Source organism: Anopheles cruzii, chromosome 3 (genome assembly GCF_943734635.1).
Source record: "Anopheles cruzii chromosome 3, idAnoCruzAS_RS32_06, whole genome shotgun sequence".
NCBI classification, from domain to species: Eukaryota; Metazoa; Arthropoda; class Insecta; order Diptera; family Culicidae; genus Anopheles; species Anopheles cruzii.
Window position 1 is genome coordinate 47,701,981 of NC_069145.1, and position 19,614 is coordinate 47,721,594.

General features: G+C 43.4%; 1 protein-coding gene across 1 annotated transcript; it reads right to left on the reverse strand.

Annotated features, from left to right (window-relative positions):
* Positions 1 to 15,183: 15,183 nt before the first annotated feature.
* LOC128274044 (putative lysozyme-like protein) lies at positions 15,184 to 16,068 on the reverse strand. The gene has a single exon (XM_053012129.1). It carries the CDS (start codon positions 16,066 to 16,068, stop codon positions 15,184 to 15,186), a length of 885 nt encoding a protein of 294 aa, XP_052868089.1.
* Positions 16,069 to 19,614: the final 3,546 nt, after the last annotated feature.

Consider the following 19,614-nt stretch of genomic DNA (forward strand, 5'->3'; position numbering starts at 1 on the left):
AGCTAGTTCTTCCATGTCATCATCATCTGTGTCTGAGGAATCACTTTGGGCAAAAAAAGCATCATCTTCAGAGCCATCTAATGCATTGCTAATACTTGCTTTTTTAAATGATTTGATGATAACATCTTTCTTGATGGCATCCCATGAAGTTTTCACCCACTGGCAGACTTGTGAGATTGTTGGCCTCTTCAACAGGCCTGATGGAGTTAAGTTTGTATCAGATTCACTCATCCATTTGGTCCACTCCTCCTTCATATTTGCCTTAAAACGTTGATTGATACTGATATCAAGAGGTTGCAATTGACTTATGAGACCACTTGGAATGACTGCTCACTGGGTTCTCAGTTCTTTAGCCTTTTGCTTTACTTTTTCCGTCAAATGCCCTCTAAACTGATCAAAAACCAAATAAGAATTCTTCTTCAACAGGACGCCAGGTCGCCTAGACCATTGCCTATCTGTGACAATTCAAAGCTAAACTGTTGCCGGGTATTGATGACACATTTGTGGAAAGATAACACTTTTTCTTCATAGAAATCAGATCGAGTGCTTGAGTCAGGTTGCTCATGATGCCGCTACATGCATTAACCGGTTAATCCAGCAAGCCGAATCGCTGACTACACCTACTAAGACCCCCCTGGATTTTAGACTGAATTTTTTTGCAAAAAAGGTGGGTCTTAATACCCGTAATCTACGGTAATTTAATTTTGAGTATCCATCCGAACGAACCAGACCTATCCAGACGCTCGGTGCCTGCGGGTTCGCCAATTGTCTGTGGGTTGCGAAAGATTGTCAATCACAGCCCATGAGCCGTGTTCGTTGTATTTCTCCACCCAGTTCTGTAGTTGTTACAGCAAATTCATTCTTTAGCAACCTTTTTTGATTAGCTGATGCCTTTTCTCCCTGTATGTGTTGGCCGTTGTTCTGCCCAACAAACTCCCTAAACGCACCACGCAGTGCTGGTTATGCTGCACAAATTGGCATCTTTAATTCCTCCGACGACGTGTGTGAGCGTCATTGAAAACTGTGCATATGCTATGCCGGGTGTCCATGCGGCAGAAACCTAAATGTGCGCATTAACAACATATAGGGGTGACTTTCGGCGCACAAACACCAGCGGTGGTCTCGGGGACAAACCGTGACCGCGGTGTCCGGGGTCGTTCTCGAGCCAAACACAGCGTATCGTTCTCGCCAGCTGAATTGTGGGCAAGTTCCAAAAAAAAACCAACTGCGCAATACGAACTCTCATAACTACGCTGCGCTCTCCGGGGCTGTGGAAAAATCCGTTCCAATGCGGGCCAAGAAGGCATTAATAGTAATGAAAAAATCACGTCCTATACTCTCGAGAGCGTCTGATTTTCGCAAATCGTTGTTGCGCAATCGGACCTCGTGCAGAGAGTGGTCCTGGGTCGATAAAATAAAGGTTGTGCTCCAGTATACCGTAACACGCAAGGCACAATCGATTCAATTACGCTCTCCCGTGGGGCACAGGGGGATTGTGAACCCGTCGAAATATCGAAAAGGACTCAATTCTTGTCGTGGTGTTGTGTTAAGGCTTTTAATAGCAGCAGCCGACCAATGTGTTGGTGCGAGACCAACGCGTCGCTGGAGAGAGCTGGTGCCCAAAATAACTTTTGGAAGATCTGTTTATTTTGTTCGAGTCGCGAGAATGTTTACGAAGGGAATATTTTACTGCCGTTGTGGTGGTGTATTTGTTGTACAAGGATACAACTTCTAACGGTCGTCTCTTCAGGCAAGGTTTGCTTGGTATCTTAGCTCAGACATACTTCCAAAGAGAGAGATTATACCAGACTAGACAGTGAGTACAACATTCCATTTGATATCACCTTTCGAACGAGAGATTAACTTCTGGGCCACAAATGGGGCGTGCAGATTGTGAAACAATCGAAAATTTATGTTCATGTTTAGTGCGTAGAAAGTTGCTGTTGTCCGAGAAATGAATGGCTTCCCTCACTCTCACACGTGCGAAGAAACGCCTGTTTGCTACTAAAAATAAGAGACACCCTCACGTGGTGACTTCCTTGGCGTTCCATCTGGGCTACAGCTACGACACAAACAACAGTGTAGATTGCTATTTTTTCAACTCCAACCGCGACACTTCCGTGAGTGAGCGAACAGCGTTATTCACTTCCTGACGAGCATAGTACAGGCGATGACGTACTGACTTACTACTGACGGTCTCTACCTCTTCCGTAAACGGTCAACAAACTTCCCCCGTTCCAAACGTCACATTGACCATTGTGGCGCAAACAAGCAAGCAATCACAAGGCTCCTCTTCTCTCTTGCTTATCTCTGAGCTTATTATTATGTTTTGGAAAAACAGGGGGCCTGTTGCTTACAACGAGATTGAATAACCTATCACCAGGCACCAGCACCGAGCATCGAGTCTCAGTGCGCCCCATGTACTGCTGCTACTGGTCAAGAAATCCGAAAGGTCGCGAGTGGTACCATCATGATAAGAACGTTGTTGTTCGTGATAAGCTGAGACATTTAAACACACTTCCGAATCGAAAGACACATTGTGGTGAGCATTTACTGATTATTGTCAACTTATCAGCTGTGCAGAACAGTTGAATAATCCGGGAAAACTGTGGCGAGGCTACGAACGAGCTGCATAATTCGTAAACAACCATTCGTCGTCTCACATCGCTCGCACCAGATATGGTCCGCTTCAAGCTAAGGAGTGTGTGGTGCCGCTTGAATTCTCGACGTGACAGATCATCGGCAAGCGGAAACCACAACCGCGGGGTATTTCACCCTCTCTCTCTCTCGTACCGCTTTGGTGATCGTCGTCGAGGGGGCCCTACTTTAAACAAGTGATCGTCCAAAAATAAAACACACTTCGCCTCGGCGAGACAAGCGTAAACTACTAAAACTTCCACGCCTACGACTCCTGCTGCCTCCCGCTGAGCTAAGGCACCCCAGCGACCAACGCACTTTTCTTGGCCAGCGATTATATTTCAACGCATAGAACCAGCATCAGCCAGCCAGAGAGACGATGGGAAAACTATTTTCTCAGATGTTTGTCTCGCCAACGGATAAACAGCGTCTACAGCTTTACGTAAACGAACGCTTTGCTTTCGTTTGAGAGATGGCGTGGCCGCTTTTCAGAAGCAGACGATCGAAACGTCCCAAAACCCCCGAGAGATGGTGGTGTAGTGGAACCGGTTTTGTTTTCAGAGTTTAACGGAAAATCCCATCCACCGAAAAGTGAAGACAGGGAGCATGATTCGAATTCGAACCGTTCAAAACTGTGATTTCGAATGATTCAGTATGAAGCAATATCGGCCAGAAAATCGAAACCCAAGGCTTCGCCATTAGTTTTTAAAATGGAACACTGCTTACATGAGATAGATGTGTGGTCTGTTATACTATGCTACAAATCTCAGAGTCGGACAGAGTCGCATAAAGGGAAAGATTAAATGACTTGAGCAGCATCAGCATAAGCATAGCATAAGTTGGTTGCCGGTTCATGTTGTGCTATTGTCAGGTTACCCTGTGGTGAAGCTCGATACAATGCTTCGTGTCGTTCCAAGTATCCAGAACATTTACTTCACAACAGTCCTGGGAATTCTTTAGCTCCTGTCTCAACTAAGTTTAACTGTGAGCCAGGCTAATCTTTCTGCCGGTAGGTGGACAGCATTAAAAAGGACCTATTTTTTCCTAGAATCTTATGGCTAGGGCAAACAGGTAGAAAGATCCCTGTCCCTTTCAAAGAGTGTTCCCTTCACAACCTTCACGTTTTAAAAGGCGCAGGTGTCTGGTTTTGGCAACTCAGTTGGAGTTTCCGGGGTTCTTTACAGCCGATGGGATTTATATAGCCCGTTACCCATTTCCACAGTTCTAACACCTGGCGAAGGATACAACCGATACATCCAATCCATCCATCCACCGATACTAGGTACGAAACCCACGACTGCTGCTGGTGGCTCCTTGCTGAGCCTTGCCTCTCCTTTCGAACGCACGTTGCCGTCCAAAGTTTACATGTTGCTCTTGCGTAGAGAGGTAGTAACGGAGCCAGGGGTATTTTCGAAACACGAACGTTCAAGGTGACTTCAATGATCGAAACAACGGCCGATGCTTGTACGTGTTGGTGTGTAAGCCAGCACACGGCGGCCCACGAACACATATTTGTCTGCAACTTGTTCTACTTGTTGTTCCTCAACAATCTGGACACAGCACGCGCGAACAAAGGGAATGCCCAGAGAACCAATCACCAGCCCCAGTCACTCGGTACGCTAGTCGTCCGGTGAATGTACGTGTATTAAAAACGTGACTCCGTGATCCGATCGATTTCGTGCCACATGGCACGTCATCATCAGCCAACTCTATGCGCGACGGAACGAGTTGAAGAGAATCGTTGCCAAAGTTTGAAGCCTCAGAGCCTTGGAGAAGCCAGCCTACCACAAGCCCATTGCCATGTGCATAACATGCCGAGAAACTTTCACGTTTTTCTCCTCCTCGCGCTGCTATGAGGGACATTTATTATCGTTCGCTTGACCGTGCCCATTAAAGAAACATTGAATAATGTAAGCTCGGCGAACGTTTTATAAACTGTACACAACAAAGAAGCTGCCACAACGGGTGCCTCTCTCGCTCGCTGGGGTTGTCCATTGCTAGTAGCGCGATGTCGATTTCACCTCCACTGACCTCCCGAACGGTTCGCCCGCCACGTTGTTTGGAGCCTTTGGAACTCGGAGAGTGGCCATCGCAAGTTGCATGCATGAAGTGGCGAAATTGATCCATTAATCCGCCCAGCAAATGGGCACCAACAAACGTCGACCCAGTCTTTCTGAGCCGTCGGTAAAAACCCACTCCACAGGGTTGGTTGGTGTGTCTGCGTTTAGCGTTTACCAACCGCGACTCACGCATGCGCATTCGAAGGCCATCGATGGTTTCTTACAACAATGTGTCTTAGATTTAGAGTTAGCCCCTACCAGAGAGAGAGAGAGAGAGAGAGAGAGACAGTTCGCAGCATTCTGTGGCCTCCGACGAGAACGTTGACTTAAGAAGACAGGTTTCACTTATTGCCCTGCGGTCCAACCAACATTATCCAAGAACAGGCAAAGAGCAGCCCAGCATTCCTTTGGCCTAGCATAGGATATCGTTGGATGGACAAAATAAAGTGCGTTGGTCCTTTTGCTGTCAAAACCCAAAATAAAAACCCCGATCATTGAAAATATCTACCAATTAACAGGATTTTTTAAAAGAACCTTTATATATTTATTAAGATGCCTTTTTTACATTCCGCTCAAGCGTTAAACCTTCACAAACCAGTTGCACTAGGTTTAGTTACAATTCACTTGAAGTACATAATTAGACAACAGTAATTTGTACCACCGACAAAATACCAAGTAGCTAAGCGACTCAGGCATTTTGTAAACAAACAGTTAGTGCCATTTGGTATTGGGTCACACACTTGAGCAGATTGTATGAGTTTTCCACCACTCATAAAAGCCTGTAAGATGAAAGAAGACTACAAAAAGCTACTGGTACTATGAAAGTTTGATTCAAATCCTCTCGTGGTGATGGCTTCTTACTCCAAGAGGACGCGAACGCGATTTGGTGGGATGAGCTGGGTGTTATCCATTACAAGCTTATGGATAAACACCAGATGATCAACAATCAGCGATTAATCGGTTGTACAAGAGCTAAAAAGACTACTAATTAAAGTGTACACCAAAGAAAAGCAACATGAGTAAATGTTCCACGCCAAAGAATTGCTGTGTGTTACTTACCGACAGAAAATTACATCTGCTCCAAGGAACGGCACCGCCGAAGCATCCTCTCGAGCATCTTCCTGTGTCCTAGAAGTCCGACCGAAATAGCGCACTGCTTTGAGCTCCATCGTCCTTGGGGCGAGCTGAGAGTGAGTTGACGATGACGCGCTCCCGGTGACAGTCCCGCCGTTCAGTGACGTTGCATGTTTATTGGTTTATATTGCGTAATGCAATTTAGAAGTATCGAGAAGTACGACTCTTTTCTTGAGACATTTGGGGTTGGACCTCAATGTGGAGGGGAGGGAAAAGAGAAGAAGCGGCAATCGGAGGGAAGGGGTGCTTTCTCTTTCATTGAGGTCCGGGAGGGGAAACGGGTTCGGGGGGGGAGGATGATCAAGGATTACGGGAATTGGGGAATTTGATCGGAGTGAAGGGTAAAAGGTGATCGCGTAAAACGAATCGATCGTTTTTCTTTTTTTTCGATTGTGGCCCTTGTGGTGGCTTCTTTTTTACGCTTTCCATGCGGTTCCCGCCACTACTGCGCCACCCATCGCTGCAACCGGAACGAGGGCAAGGAAAAGGGACGGGAATTCTGCTCCTCTAGGTGCGCGCGTGCTTGGGGGCTCCTGCCTGGTGGCGTGACACAACACGGAATGGATTGTTTTTGATTGTATGTGTGTTTGCGAAGTAGAGCATAATCTGCTATTTTTTGTTTTCTTTTTGTTTCGCACTCTACTTCGATCTTTTCGTACAAAATTGAAAATGGAAATATTACAACTGAATCTTACATTGTATCCTTTTCCCTGCTACAATCTACATCTTCTCTCTGTCGCTGTCACTCTCTCTCTGAATTGCGATTTGTGTGCTGTTCTCTCTCTCCAGCCTGCCCAATATTGCGAGATATTCGGTTGTTGCATTCTTCCGTCTTTAATGAACTTTAAGTATACACAGATTTTATATGTTTATCGGAACGTTTGAGTGGTGGTGTGGTTGGTTACAGCATTATGATTGGCTGTGCCTGACTTGTTTGTTTCTGCAGGCACTAATAAGCACACTTCCGGATCAAATGTGACGATTTATGTTCATTGCCAAAATGCAGCGAAGTTGTGGACAGAGCGCAGAAGTTTTGTGCCATTCTCAACCTTCCTAAATATTTCGCATACTCGCAGTAGACGATAGGCGGTAAGGTAGGTAGTAAGAACTTGGCAAACATGGCTGTGAAAATAAAATGCAGTTTCTGTTGCATTGCCTCTGGATGTTGTCGTAGTTTTACGGTATTGATAAGGGTTTACTCAACAAAACAAACAAAGAACATAATATTTGACAATCTGCGTTTACAATTGACACAATTGCCCCAAGTGTTTCTGAAAACACACAACACGTGCACAGTATTCGCGGTCAGCTCGAATGACAAATTCTGACTGCTCGAACCAGGAACCGCGAGTGCGTTGGTGTAAATTGTGTCAAGTCTAAATGCAGACTTTTCACGAGGACAAGAGATGTTGTTAGTTTTCTTGTTCGTAGTTGTTTCTGCGGCTTTACATGACGGAACAACTCATTGTATATCGAATACTTAAGAAACCCAAAAGATTGCCATATTTTCCTCGCTATTGCTGTGTTAACGGCTCGCTTCTACATCTTCGCTTCAACAACAGTTTTGCAAATGGCGAATTGGCGGTTCTTTTCGTCGGTTGAACTTGTTGCTGTACTGTTCAACGACAACGTATCAGTAGTCGTGATCCGGCAAATTGCTATCTCCAATATGTGTCTATACAGGAATAATGATGTTCTTCCAGCTGGCGCGGATACCGCCGCCATCGGAAGTGATTGTTGTTGAAAGAAACGAAAGAAAGTTTAATTTCCATCAACCTTTCTCAATTTTTTTAAATGGGGTGCCAGGACATTCTAACAAGCGTTTCTCGTCTCAATTGCGAAAGCGTCCGTCTAATAAACAAAAAAACAACTAGAAAATGCATGATCTTTCCTTCATTTCGTTGTATTCCTGTCTATCAAGATTCTCTTGACATGGTGTGCGCAATGCGTTGCAAAAGCACGTAGACGGGGTAGTGATAGATTATTAAGAAATTCATTTAAACAGTTATTGGTGAAGGTGTCCTCTGAAGAGTATGATTTTGAAAGTTGTCTGAAATTGTGAGTGTTTTTTTTTAGAATGCAGTCAGAAATATATTTAAAATAGTGCCGCTTCTATATCCCACCAGCTACTATTTGGATATCTGCATTTAATCGCACACAAATTGAGCCATTTTCGACCACTGGAAACGCTGAATACTTTTTTTTACTGCTGAATGTAAACGTCTTAAATTTTGTACGTAAGTGTTTGAATTGAATTTTGCACGATTTTCGGTAATCATCTACTCGAATTTTGTCTCAAGGAAACCAAAATACTACTTTGCCTTGATTGCGTTTGGAATCTAATCATTTTACTGCATCTGCACATTACTTTAGATACCGTTACGGTTAACTACTACTGTACTGTATTTTATCAATAAAATGAAAGTGACCGAATTTTTGTCGTGTACCAAAGAATGTGGTTGTGTATGCTAATATATCAGAGATGTGTGTGAGAGTACTGTTTGTAGTTTTGTATGTTTTTGCTGCCCAATTTGGGCGCATTGCTTTTTGCGAGCAATGCACTGCCCCCTAAAATGGTATCCTTAGACATGCTGCTGCTTCAAAGCACACAGTATGCCTAAGTGTCCCTTGCTCGGGTTTCATATAAAATATGATTGCAATGATGATCTATTGTAAGTTCCGGTGTTGTTTGTGTTAGTTTTCCTTCTTCTCATATATTCACAGAATTTGAAACGAATGCTGCCTTTTTGATGCCCAAAATGCGTGGTTCTATTTTTGCCTTTACCTTTTTGCCATTATCAGCAATATCGTACTCCTCTATCTCTCTATCACTCTCACTCGCCTCCGTTCGTTTCTACTTTGCGCTCTTTGTGTCATCCAACTGGCTACATCGCATCAGAGTTTTATGGAGAAAGCAGTGCGTTTTTTTCTAAATTTTTGCATCTGTTTCGCCACAATGGCTCTAAATGTGATGAAGTTTGTCTGTTTGTCGAACGAACCGTAAAAATCCTCGCTTACCCTATGCTGTTACCTAGGCTTCTCCAGCATTGCGCTTGTTCGTGGAATTGGCAACGACCACCGCCGAGGACCAACGCCACGTGTTATGGCCGTAAAAAGGACAGCAAACCCTAAATCATTCAAGGGAGGATCACAGAACAATTACACACATTTCCTACCATTGTTTCAGTGTTGTTTCATTTTGTTGTCTTGCTCGATTCTTAATTCTGTTTACTGCAAATATTGATTTCATCATCTTCAATACCTCTCTCTCCCACTCGGACTTTAGTCTTCATCCATTGTTTTCACTGACTCTCTGCTGCATCATCATCTTCATCTCTTCTACATCTGCTTTATCTTCATCGGTTTGTATGCTTACTTTTAAACACTAGCGTTGTCCATTTAATATTTATATTATACCTCTAAGACTTGTTTGCTTGTTTGCCTCCTGTGCTTCACATCATACAAGTTGTGTACTCTTTCTTCAGTAGCCATTTTACTATTTTATTCTCCGGACCGTCGCGCTCTCGGACTGATTTTAGACGCCTATTTCTTGACTATACGTTAAAAAGTGGGTGTTGTGTGTGAGGGCGTCGTTTGACCTGTGTTTCAACAAGGCTCCACGGTTTAATTGCTCTATCTCAGGGTTTCGTTTCACATGGTGTGCAAAGTCTCATTTGGTCGTTACATTCGGCCCCAGCAGTAGTAGGTTCCCCACAAACACGAAACGGCATGCTACAATGCACTCAGTGCCTAAACAACTTCGTCTTATAGTCAATCGAACTTTGAACAATGAAATGCAACACACATTGACCATACGCACCCCTCGTCAGCCACGTCACGCGTACCTCTCCCGCGTGCCCATGTGTCGAATTGGTGCTAATACTTGACATGACAATTTTCCATTTGTCTCCGGCCCCAACAAAGCCAACACAATGCCCATCTTTTCTAAGATCAAAATCTGGGCAGTGGGGCTCCCATTAGATTACAGAGGCAATAGAATGTTTAGAACGGTGCATGTTTCGCCTGCTTCTTTTAAAACGTACCTTTTCCACGTTACGTCTCGTCCTGTGGTTAGAGAATGTCATAAAGGCATTAACAAAAACAGCAACAGCAATTTCTCGCATACCCTTGCTGTGGTAGTGTAGTTGGTGGGTTGTTGTTTATCCTAGATTCACACTAGCTGACTATTGACCGCGTGATGGCGTCAATTGTAACGAGCACTCCGGAAGTACTTTTCGAGGGTCTTTGCTCCCAGCAATTTGTTAGCAATGTAACATGAACTTGGGTGTCGCGCTTCCCAGTAGTACAAGTTGAAAGACTGTTTAGCCAATTTTGTTCCATTCAACCCTCTGTTATTCATGGTAGTTTCTCCGTGAAAAACACACACCATCGGTGAAAAACAGATGTCCGGTTTACAGATCAAATATTGTAACTCTTGCAAGAATATTCGATTCCATTGACTTATATGCACCATCCACTTCAACCCTGTTGTGGCGCAATGGTATGCGCGTTCTGACCCATTCTTTTTCTTCCGCCAAATTGCCTTTCTTTAATGACTACACAAGTTCGAAAAACAGGTTTAGAATACAGCGTGAACAAAAAAGATTACGTCCTGATTTTATGCACAATATGCTGGGGGATAGCTCTTTTTTGCACCGCAAATTAGAGGACCTAGACTTTAGAAATCAATCAGAAAAATTGTGAATCGACCACCAATTTCCGTTATACATGCCACTATTACTGTAGATAATTCGATGCAAATAGGGTTTAAGTGTTTTGTTTCTAGCGTTGAAAGTTGTTGAAAGGAGAAAACACTGAAATGCCAAGTAAACAATGGTCAGAGCCGCTGTCTTTTAAAGGTCGGAAACTGTTTAAAGAACTAAACTTTATCATAAATGACGAACAAAGCAAAGCAAGTCAAAATAATGAATTAGAAGACACAAAAAGCAAATTTGTTTTATCGCTACCTTTTTGATACGTTAATTTTCGAAGAAAACTATCGCTCTACAGTAATAATGGTATGTATGAATTTGGGATTGGTGTGGCATATAAGGATTTATAATTTGACTAACAAATTTCCGTAAAAATCAAGCAAACATCGAGGAAAGAGAAAAACTCTCTGCGGAAGAATTCGATGATTAATGCGCAAGCAATAAATACACACACACACACACACACACACACACACACACACACACTTGTACACATTTTAGATAAGCAGGACACATGCAGGATTTGTAGTACTATGTCCAAAATACGATTCGTATGCTTAGTGCACATAATCGAGTTTGTCAAGTGCGTTAGAGTGTTTTATATTGCGCCTTTTTTTTCGCAATTTATTGAAAAGGACATCTGACAGGGTAGAGGATGCTAGTCATTGAAATGCAGTTGTCCTAAGGTCATCTAAAATGTGATCGATATCTCCGACTAACGTAAAAAACGCGGTGGGTGTGCGGTGTGTGGAACTGATATGACTTGATTCGTATGTTGAATTTGGTTCATTCTGCTCAGGATACGTGACATTGTCAGGTATCCATACTACATCACATACTACTCATTTGAGATCAGCAACAACACGACTTCAGAGGTAGACTACAAATAATGAAGATAAAATGTAAGGAAAGTATTGCAACCAAAGATAAATCCTAATATAGAAAGAGAAAAAACTTATGTTATCACACATCCAGGGTAGAGTGGGAAGGTTTTACGAAACGCGTTAGCCTTCACAATGACCATTGCACCGTCGAAAGTGACTTAAAATTAATTACTACGAGAATCGCCCAATCACTGGTAATGGGAATGATGGAAAGGCTGAATTTGCAGGACACTTGGAATTACAGAAATAAGCCAACAATTGACAAATTAAAAAACTCTCAACATGTATAATTGTAATCAGTGGATAATAATAAGACAGGGAAAACTGCTAGTGCGATTGTCCAGCATCCACGAACGCGTACTGGACAACCCCCTCCGCACTTGTCGTCTTTGTGTTTTATCAGCATCGTCTCCCGATATACACACAACGAACTTCCCTTGCTTGTTGCTTTTCCAAGTGAAAAAGATGATATTCTCTACATCACACATTTTTCTCCTAGAAACATGTCCACTTAATCTTTAGCTCCTGGATCTCCCGCTGTTTTGTGTAATTTAAACACATACCTGACACACACGTACATACACAGACACCAAGCAATTAGAAATCACAACACTTAGTGTCAATGCAAGGTGTTTGATTTTAGCCAAAGATAAATCTAACCAAACATATTTTGATAGCCAGGTCCCTACAGCTTGCCTGTAATTCCTTCTAACCCACGCGATTCTCATCCTCATTCATACCAAAGATTTCATAGTACCGCTCTTTGAGTGTCGTAAACCTGTTTCCTTCCACGGTAAACGGCAGACGTTTCAAATTAGATCAAATCATTATCATACTTCGAACTTTGTACTGCATTTGCGTTCACAATGACACTGACCCTGTGCAACTAATAATTCAACCGTTTGCATTCTTCACACCTCCAGGTACACCATAATTTTATACAATTTTCAGATTTTGGGAGATCTATTGTCTATAAAAAAAATTAACATGAAGTTGTATGGTGGATGCTGCAAACACCATAAACGTCTTTGTATGTAGAAGTATGATAATAGGCAGAAAGTCATTTCTCGAAAGTGGCGCAACTCACGCGCAAGTATTCTCTACGCAGCTGGAACAGTAGTTCCTGTTGTTGGTCAGTGTACTTGACTGTGTTTGAAGGTACATACGGAAAAATAGTTTCATAGCCAAGTCAGTGTGCTAAAAACGCAATACACGGAAGAAAGCGCTCAGTGTGCAACACTTTTACCTTCCCGTCGGTTGAGTTCTACGTTACAGAACAGATTCACGAAAAATAAAGTACAATTCTGCCAATGGACGTGGAACAAAAACAAATGGTAGCGAAAATTTCAAACAAAAAGCAGGGGATTTTTTCTCTTTCGATGCATGACAAAACGCAACATAATGCTTGACCGTTTTTCTGTTCAATTGAAGTTGCCCAAAAATGTGGGCAACTTTTGTAATACGATCGAAAAATAATTATCGCTTCGTTTACAAATTTAGTACAATTTGTGTTTTAATTGCGTTTTTCAACACCCGTGTGGCTGCGATGGAGGACAACGGACCTACCCTGGCCTACGGCAAACACACGCATGCACCAACCCTGTTCCTGTTTCTGTTCCTTCCTTCCTTCCTGTGTCCTTGGCTCGGTTTCTCTTCACTCTTATATTAGACACATACGCGAGAGTTGTACCTTTTGTGTAGTTTTCTGTTTTCTTAAAATTCAAATTTGTATCACGTTTTTTAAAAATGAAAATAAACAATTTCTCATGACTTGCTGCAACGGTTGCTGCATTCTTAGTGTTAAAGACAAATGAAATAGGTGGATCTTTCTATTGTTGGGGAAAATAAAGTCTGGTTGCAAGAAATATTGAAAAAATATTATACTTATAGAAAGGTAATGTTAGTATAGTGAAAGTATTGCAACAAGTATACGATGGGTTTTAAGATTCCAGAAACGCCTTAATTCCGGTTGGCCAATGTGTCGGGAGGAGTATCTCGGTGGCGGCTAACTAAATCTATTGAACCTTTGCTTTATTGAAATTGTCTGAATGGTTTCTTTGGAATAGTTCCGCCATGCGGACAGAACGGAAATTATACGGAAGAGGTAAGCAAATCAGTATAGTCAAGAACTAAGCCATTAAGAGTGTGTAGGAAAAATCACATGTTATACAATTTGGCGTGAATAAAGTAAAATAATAATAAAAACGCAGCAAATATCTCATTGATCAAGATACAAAACAACAAATGTTCAATGCCTACTAGTTCGCACGCATTTCAAGTATGGCAAAAACGAAAGAAAAACGCTCAAGCGTTCTTGTGATACTCAAGATGGGATGTGATTGAGCGCGTTTGAAAATGCATGTCATTCGAATCTGCACTCACACACACAAACACCCCTATGTCGTTTACTCTTTTTGAGACAGCTTTGGTCATAATAGAGAATTCATCCCTCTGTCTGTCCTGTGCTCCAATGAAAACTAAAATGCTCCTGTCTCATCTGGACTCGAATCTTCTATCCACCTTGATAACTGTCACCAATCGCAAAGGTGCCCTTTGCTTTTTATATCTTCCTCTATGTCTCTTGACTGCTAAAGTCCTTCTTCCAGAATGCTACTGGTTCTTCTTCCTACGGTCGCAATTTTTGTTATACTTTAATAAAGAATCTTTGAAATAAAAGTGATAAATTGTCGATTATACAAAAACAGAACGTTCCGAACATAAAATATAGTTACATATTTTTCTTTACATACGTACACGTACGGTCGACCGGATGTTGTGCTGCTACTCTTTTCCACCGGCGACGCTATGCTCTATACTTTCGCTTTCCAGCCATTTACAGCAGCAGTATCCAAAGACGCTCACCACCACCACCACCGCGACGACGAAGGCAACATGATGGAACCATTAGGATGACGGTCACGCACCGTTTACGCAGTCGAACCCAGCAATTAACAGTCTCTCGGAGACAGTCACATAAACGATGGTGACGAATAATGTCTGTCTTGTAAACTTCTTCCAACAACAGGTAGAGAAATATCTATCAGCAATCAACCCGCCTTAGCAACGGTCGAACGGTCGAAAGCAGACGGCTGCGAGCATCGGTGTTCCTTTCACAGGAATGTTTGAACAGGCAGCAGTAAGCAGGATGTTGTTTGAGAAGCGGCCGAAACCATCGTTATCTACTTGCTTCCCATGTCTTATCTGTACGATCCTTCTCATTTTTGCTTTGACGACTTTTGTGGGTTGATCTGTTGTGGCAAAGGAACATAAAATCCCAGGTGTGCCGCATGTGACCGCATCGCCGTCTTGCTGAGAAGGAAACGGTCGATGATGCTTGGATCCCAACTCCACCACTGGGACTGTTCTATCGAACGCTCCATTTTCTTTTCTTGTTCTCAGACTCTCGCGTTTCTTCCTATGCTGCAGCATGCTGCGCACTGTTGACAGTCTTCGTAGGAGTTTTCGCTACAACCCGTTGAATGCCGTTTGGCACGATGTCTCTCTACTGCTGCTGCTGTTGGGTTTTCTTATGCTTACGTCGAAGATGCTGTTTGTTGGTGTGAAGATGCCATCGGTGTTGGTGGTGGTGTCAATTGAGCCTTCTCACAACTTCGTTCTGCTGCTGCTGGTAATGTTTCTCTAGATGCTGTTCGTAACGCCCTGTTTGTTGCTGTGCTTTGACATGTTCCCGTTGCCATAATCGAAGTGGTCGCCCCCGTCCGTGCTTCTGCTTGCGTTGCGTATTGCTTCGCGTTGTTAGGCTTGAACGTTGAGGATCGTTTTCAGATTATGCGAAAACATGGCAGCGTGACGGTTGTTGGCTTTTGCTGCTGCCGAAGCACACGATTTCATCGCCTTCGTCCGGAGACGTGACTGTTGCGGCGCCTGCTGATTTTGCTGGGACTGTTGATGAAAATGGAGCTGAAGTTGTTGCTTCACGCCGCCGCCGCCATTGACGTTGTTGCCGGAGGATCCTGCCACCTTTTTGCTGGCGGTGTTGTTCTGCTGGCCACGTTCGGCCGCAGCCATCATTGTTGATAAGGAACTGGTACCACCGGTCGCCGATGCGGACGTCGATCCGTTTTTGGCTGTCCAGTGTACCGGTGGTTTCGGTAGGGCGGTGGGTGCGGGAGCATCGTAGCACTTGCTTCCGGCAAAGTGGGAAAAGTTCGGCGGGGAACCTGATACAGGTCCGCCCAACGACGACGACGACGAGTACGCTGGGGAGGAAATGGAGTAACCTCCTCCTCCTCCTCCCGCGCCATTGCCACTCGGGCTGGATCGTTGATTAAAGCTGTTTGAGCCGTTGCTGCCGTTGCTGCTACCACCGTTGTAGTTGTTGTTATGGCGACCGCCGGATGCTCGGACACCAGTCGGTGACGACGACGGCAGTCGCGGTTGTTGTACTATGGGTATAGCGCTCGACGAAAAAATACTACGGAAGTAGTTCGAGCTGGGCGACCGTTGGCCACGGCTACCAGCCCCGTTCGTATTGCTGCTGCTGTTGCCACCTCCTCCTCGCTTGCTACCGCCTCCAGCGTGCTGCTGCTGTTGGGCGCTCGACTGCGGACTGTGGTTGCTGAAGTACCGCTCGGCGTTACTGCCAGCGTTTCGCCCGTTTTTAATGTGCGAATTCGTCATCGCGCCGCCGTCTTCGACCGTTGCAACGCAGCAATAGAGTAACTCCCCTTCCTTGGACTCTTTTTCACCTACACCTTCTTAACTAACACGTAACACTATTTACAGAATTATCACGTACGCATTCCACGGCAAAAAATGCAGCAGCCTTTTCGTTACACACTCTCCCGTCGATTGTGCCGTGTTCTTTTCTAATTCTCTCTTTCGAAGAACAACAAAAGATGAGAACAGAACCACTCTTTCAGCGCTGCACATACACACACACTGTTTCTACTGATGATGCTGCTGCCACTCTATTGTCTCGTCAGATTCACTCGTCATTTACTATTCAGCTACTCAGCGTTCTCGTCGACACACCAGGAGCCAGCTGAATTTTTCTACCGCCTTGAAAAATGAAACAACAGTTAACATCAACAGTAACACAACCCAATCCTGTTTTCCACAATGTTAACAATCAGCTGACTAACAGCACCCTTCGACTAGTTCTCTCGGTGGGCGGATTGGAACAAGCCATAAACACCAATATTCAATATTAGCAACGCTGTTTATTACATGCCTTTCGCTTTTTCTTCGACTGCTTTCTCTTCACTATGCATCGGGGTCCGCGAGCGCAAGCTAATGGGTAAACGCGGACAGCATTCACTCAAACACTCCACGCACACGACACGTCGATGAAGGAGAGATCGTTATGCTCCGACTGTAACAAAGGGAATGGATCTTCGCTCGCCGAGTTTCTTGGAAGGCAGACTTTTGGTTACTATGTGTACTTTGCAACGGACTAACCCCACACGGCGCATACAACCGACCGACAAAGGCGATACAGCACAAAGCAACACACACTACCAGACAACTCCTCGCTCTTTCCTTCTGTTCAACTGTTTTTGTATGTTGCTATGTGCAGCTGCCGTCTATGTTCTCTCTGTCCTGCTCTCGCTCGCTGTACTATGCTATTTTACCCCTATTGCGCTGTGTTCACGGAACAACAACCTTTGCCGATGTGTTCGTGCTTTGTGATCCACAGTTCGGTATTGGACATTTTAGACCTACACATCAAACCTCGAACCCCTCGATGAGTGGTTAAAACCGCCGCTTCATACACTGGTGAACAAGTTTGTTTCTCTTATGTATAGTTTGTCCTTTATCCCATTGTTCACTTATGCTAAGTAAAATATGCTTCTTACGTAAATCGTTTGCACGCACACAGCACACGCGAATCAGGCTCTTGTTTTGATAAATCGTCGTCACACAATCACCATTTCTCGAATATTCGCGCACTGCACACTTTGCAAATGATTCCGTCCCTTGCGATAATCATTGACGCAGAACCGAAGACAAACGGTTGCGTACTTGTGCTTTCGCATCTAACGCAGTTATTTAAAGTAATAATATTAATATAGATGTTGGTGTATAACGGGGCCGTATTGTAACTCTGCGAATGAGAAAATAGTTGGAGAAAATAAATTTTCAACACCACTAAAGGGGGTTTTGAAGTAGCCTAAAGGTCCTAACATAAATATTACATTGGGAACGGACACCAAAAATGCGGAACTGTCTGGCAGCACTGGCTCAACGTTTCGTGCATATTACACCAACACTTCGATGCAACCACGCCAAAGGCAATTGCTACAAACCCGACCGTTAGGTTGTGTGAATATCGTTCGTGACGTCCAACCGAAACACACAAGATGGCCGACTAATGGAATATGTTATGTGAATCATACTGTCGACAAATCTAAACAAGCATTTCTAAACATTAAATTCAGGTTAATGTTTTAAGAATACTAACGTAAACAATGATCACCATTCGAAAAGGCCATGTGAATCATGTAAACGAGAAAAGCCTAGCTGCTCACGTAGCCCTCAGGGTCACATACACTTTTTTGCAGTATAAATGAGCGAGAGAAATCGAGCAGCATAGCCTGACGCATTACAAGGCCTTTTTACAAAAGGAAAAACAGTAACCATACAGGATATGGCTCATTTCCCCACCCCGCAGTCGAGTTTCCTTACGTCATGAAGCTATTTTCCACCTACTTCGGATTTATACACACTTGAAAAACACTTACGGAAATAAGGTATCATTCCAATACGAACGGCTGCTTGGTTTTTCGATAAAAACCTCTGGACTTAAGTGCTCCACTGCACTCGCACATACTATCTCACTCGCACTCCACTCCTTCCCGACCAATCGCTTCTTCGCTCTCGCTCTCGCGTTCTCTGCGTCGTCAGTGTAAAACCGCACGATCGATCCACTCCCGCTTTAGCGATCCGTTCACAAAAAACTCAAAGTATATTTTCTGAATATTGCTTTTATGAATTCGACCGATTTTGGAACCTAACTAAAACACGGCGAACCCAACTTTTATGACGAACCTGACATCCGAGTCAACTCGATTATTATTATTATTATTCTCTCTGTCTGTCCACACGCTACGATTTGACTACTATCTGTGCAATCGCACCGCACAACAAAAATCAGTACGTGTTGACAGCGAAATTGCACCGATTTTAGTCGTTGTCGACCGTTGACTGAAAAAAATGAAACCTGAGCAAAAGAACATTATTATCTGTCCAATTTCCATACATGTTAGCGTGTGTTGATGGCGGTATCACATGTTGATTTAAAAGTTTTTGAAGCAAAAGTTTAACGTGAGAATATTTGCTTTGCTTTAAAAGCAATTTCCTCGACCACTGTGACAGATAAGTACTTTTGGTACGTTCTATTTTTTGCTATTTAACCACATTCACACTGAGCACAACGTATCGGATGTGCGATTGCAAATCGTTATGAAATCCTGGCGTGTGGACGCTCCACAGATTGCTACGATCCGATAACTACAAAGTAGCAGTCAAATCGTTGCGTGTGGACCAGCCGAACGGGCCGAAGCCGAAACTTTTCTCGCAACTGGCAACAGGGTTCTCTCCAATTCTCCTACTGCGCAGTAAAAACATAAAAGTTATCGTTTCGCTCGGCGAATCGGCGAAAAAGCGATTGATCGTTTTCGGCGAGTAAACGGCGAATAACATTAGGTTGGCTAAAAAGAAATCCATTATTTCTGCGTTAATTTAAATCTTTATGTATAATGTTAAGATGTTTTTTGTAAGATGTGCGAAAGAATCTAGCAATCTTTAGTCACAACCCAAGGAGCCACGAGCTTTCGGATCATCGACGCGCCGACGACTCTGACACATTAACGTTATAACGAAAGCTGGTGGCTCCTTGGGTGGGTTGTGAATTTATTTTTGATTGAATAAAGTAGTTTTTCATCCTCGTATAAGATTATGATGATTTATCGTTGTTCGAAAACATTATTTAAAATCATACAAAAAGTGAAATTTTGCTCCTTGAAATACCGAGATTGAAATATTTCATCTGTAAATTCGTGGTGAATTCGGAAATACGGTTTGAAAAATATACGGTCGTTTAAAAAATAAGGCCAATCAAAATGAACTGACCAAAACTCTTATAATCATTATTGAGAAAATGAAACAAATCTATGCAGGACCTCATACAGTATTCGTCAAAACAGATCACATGATTTTCTCTAG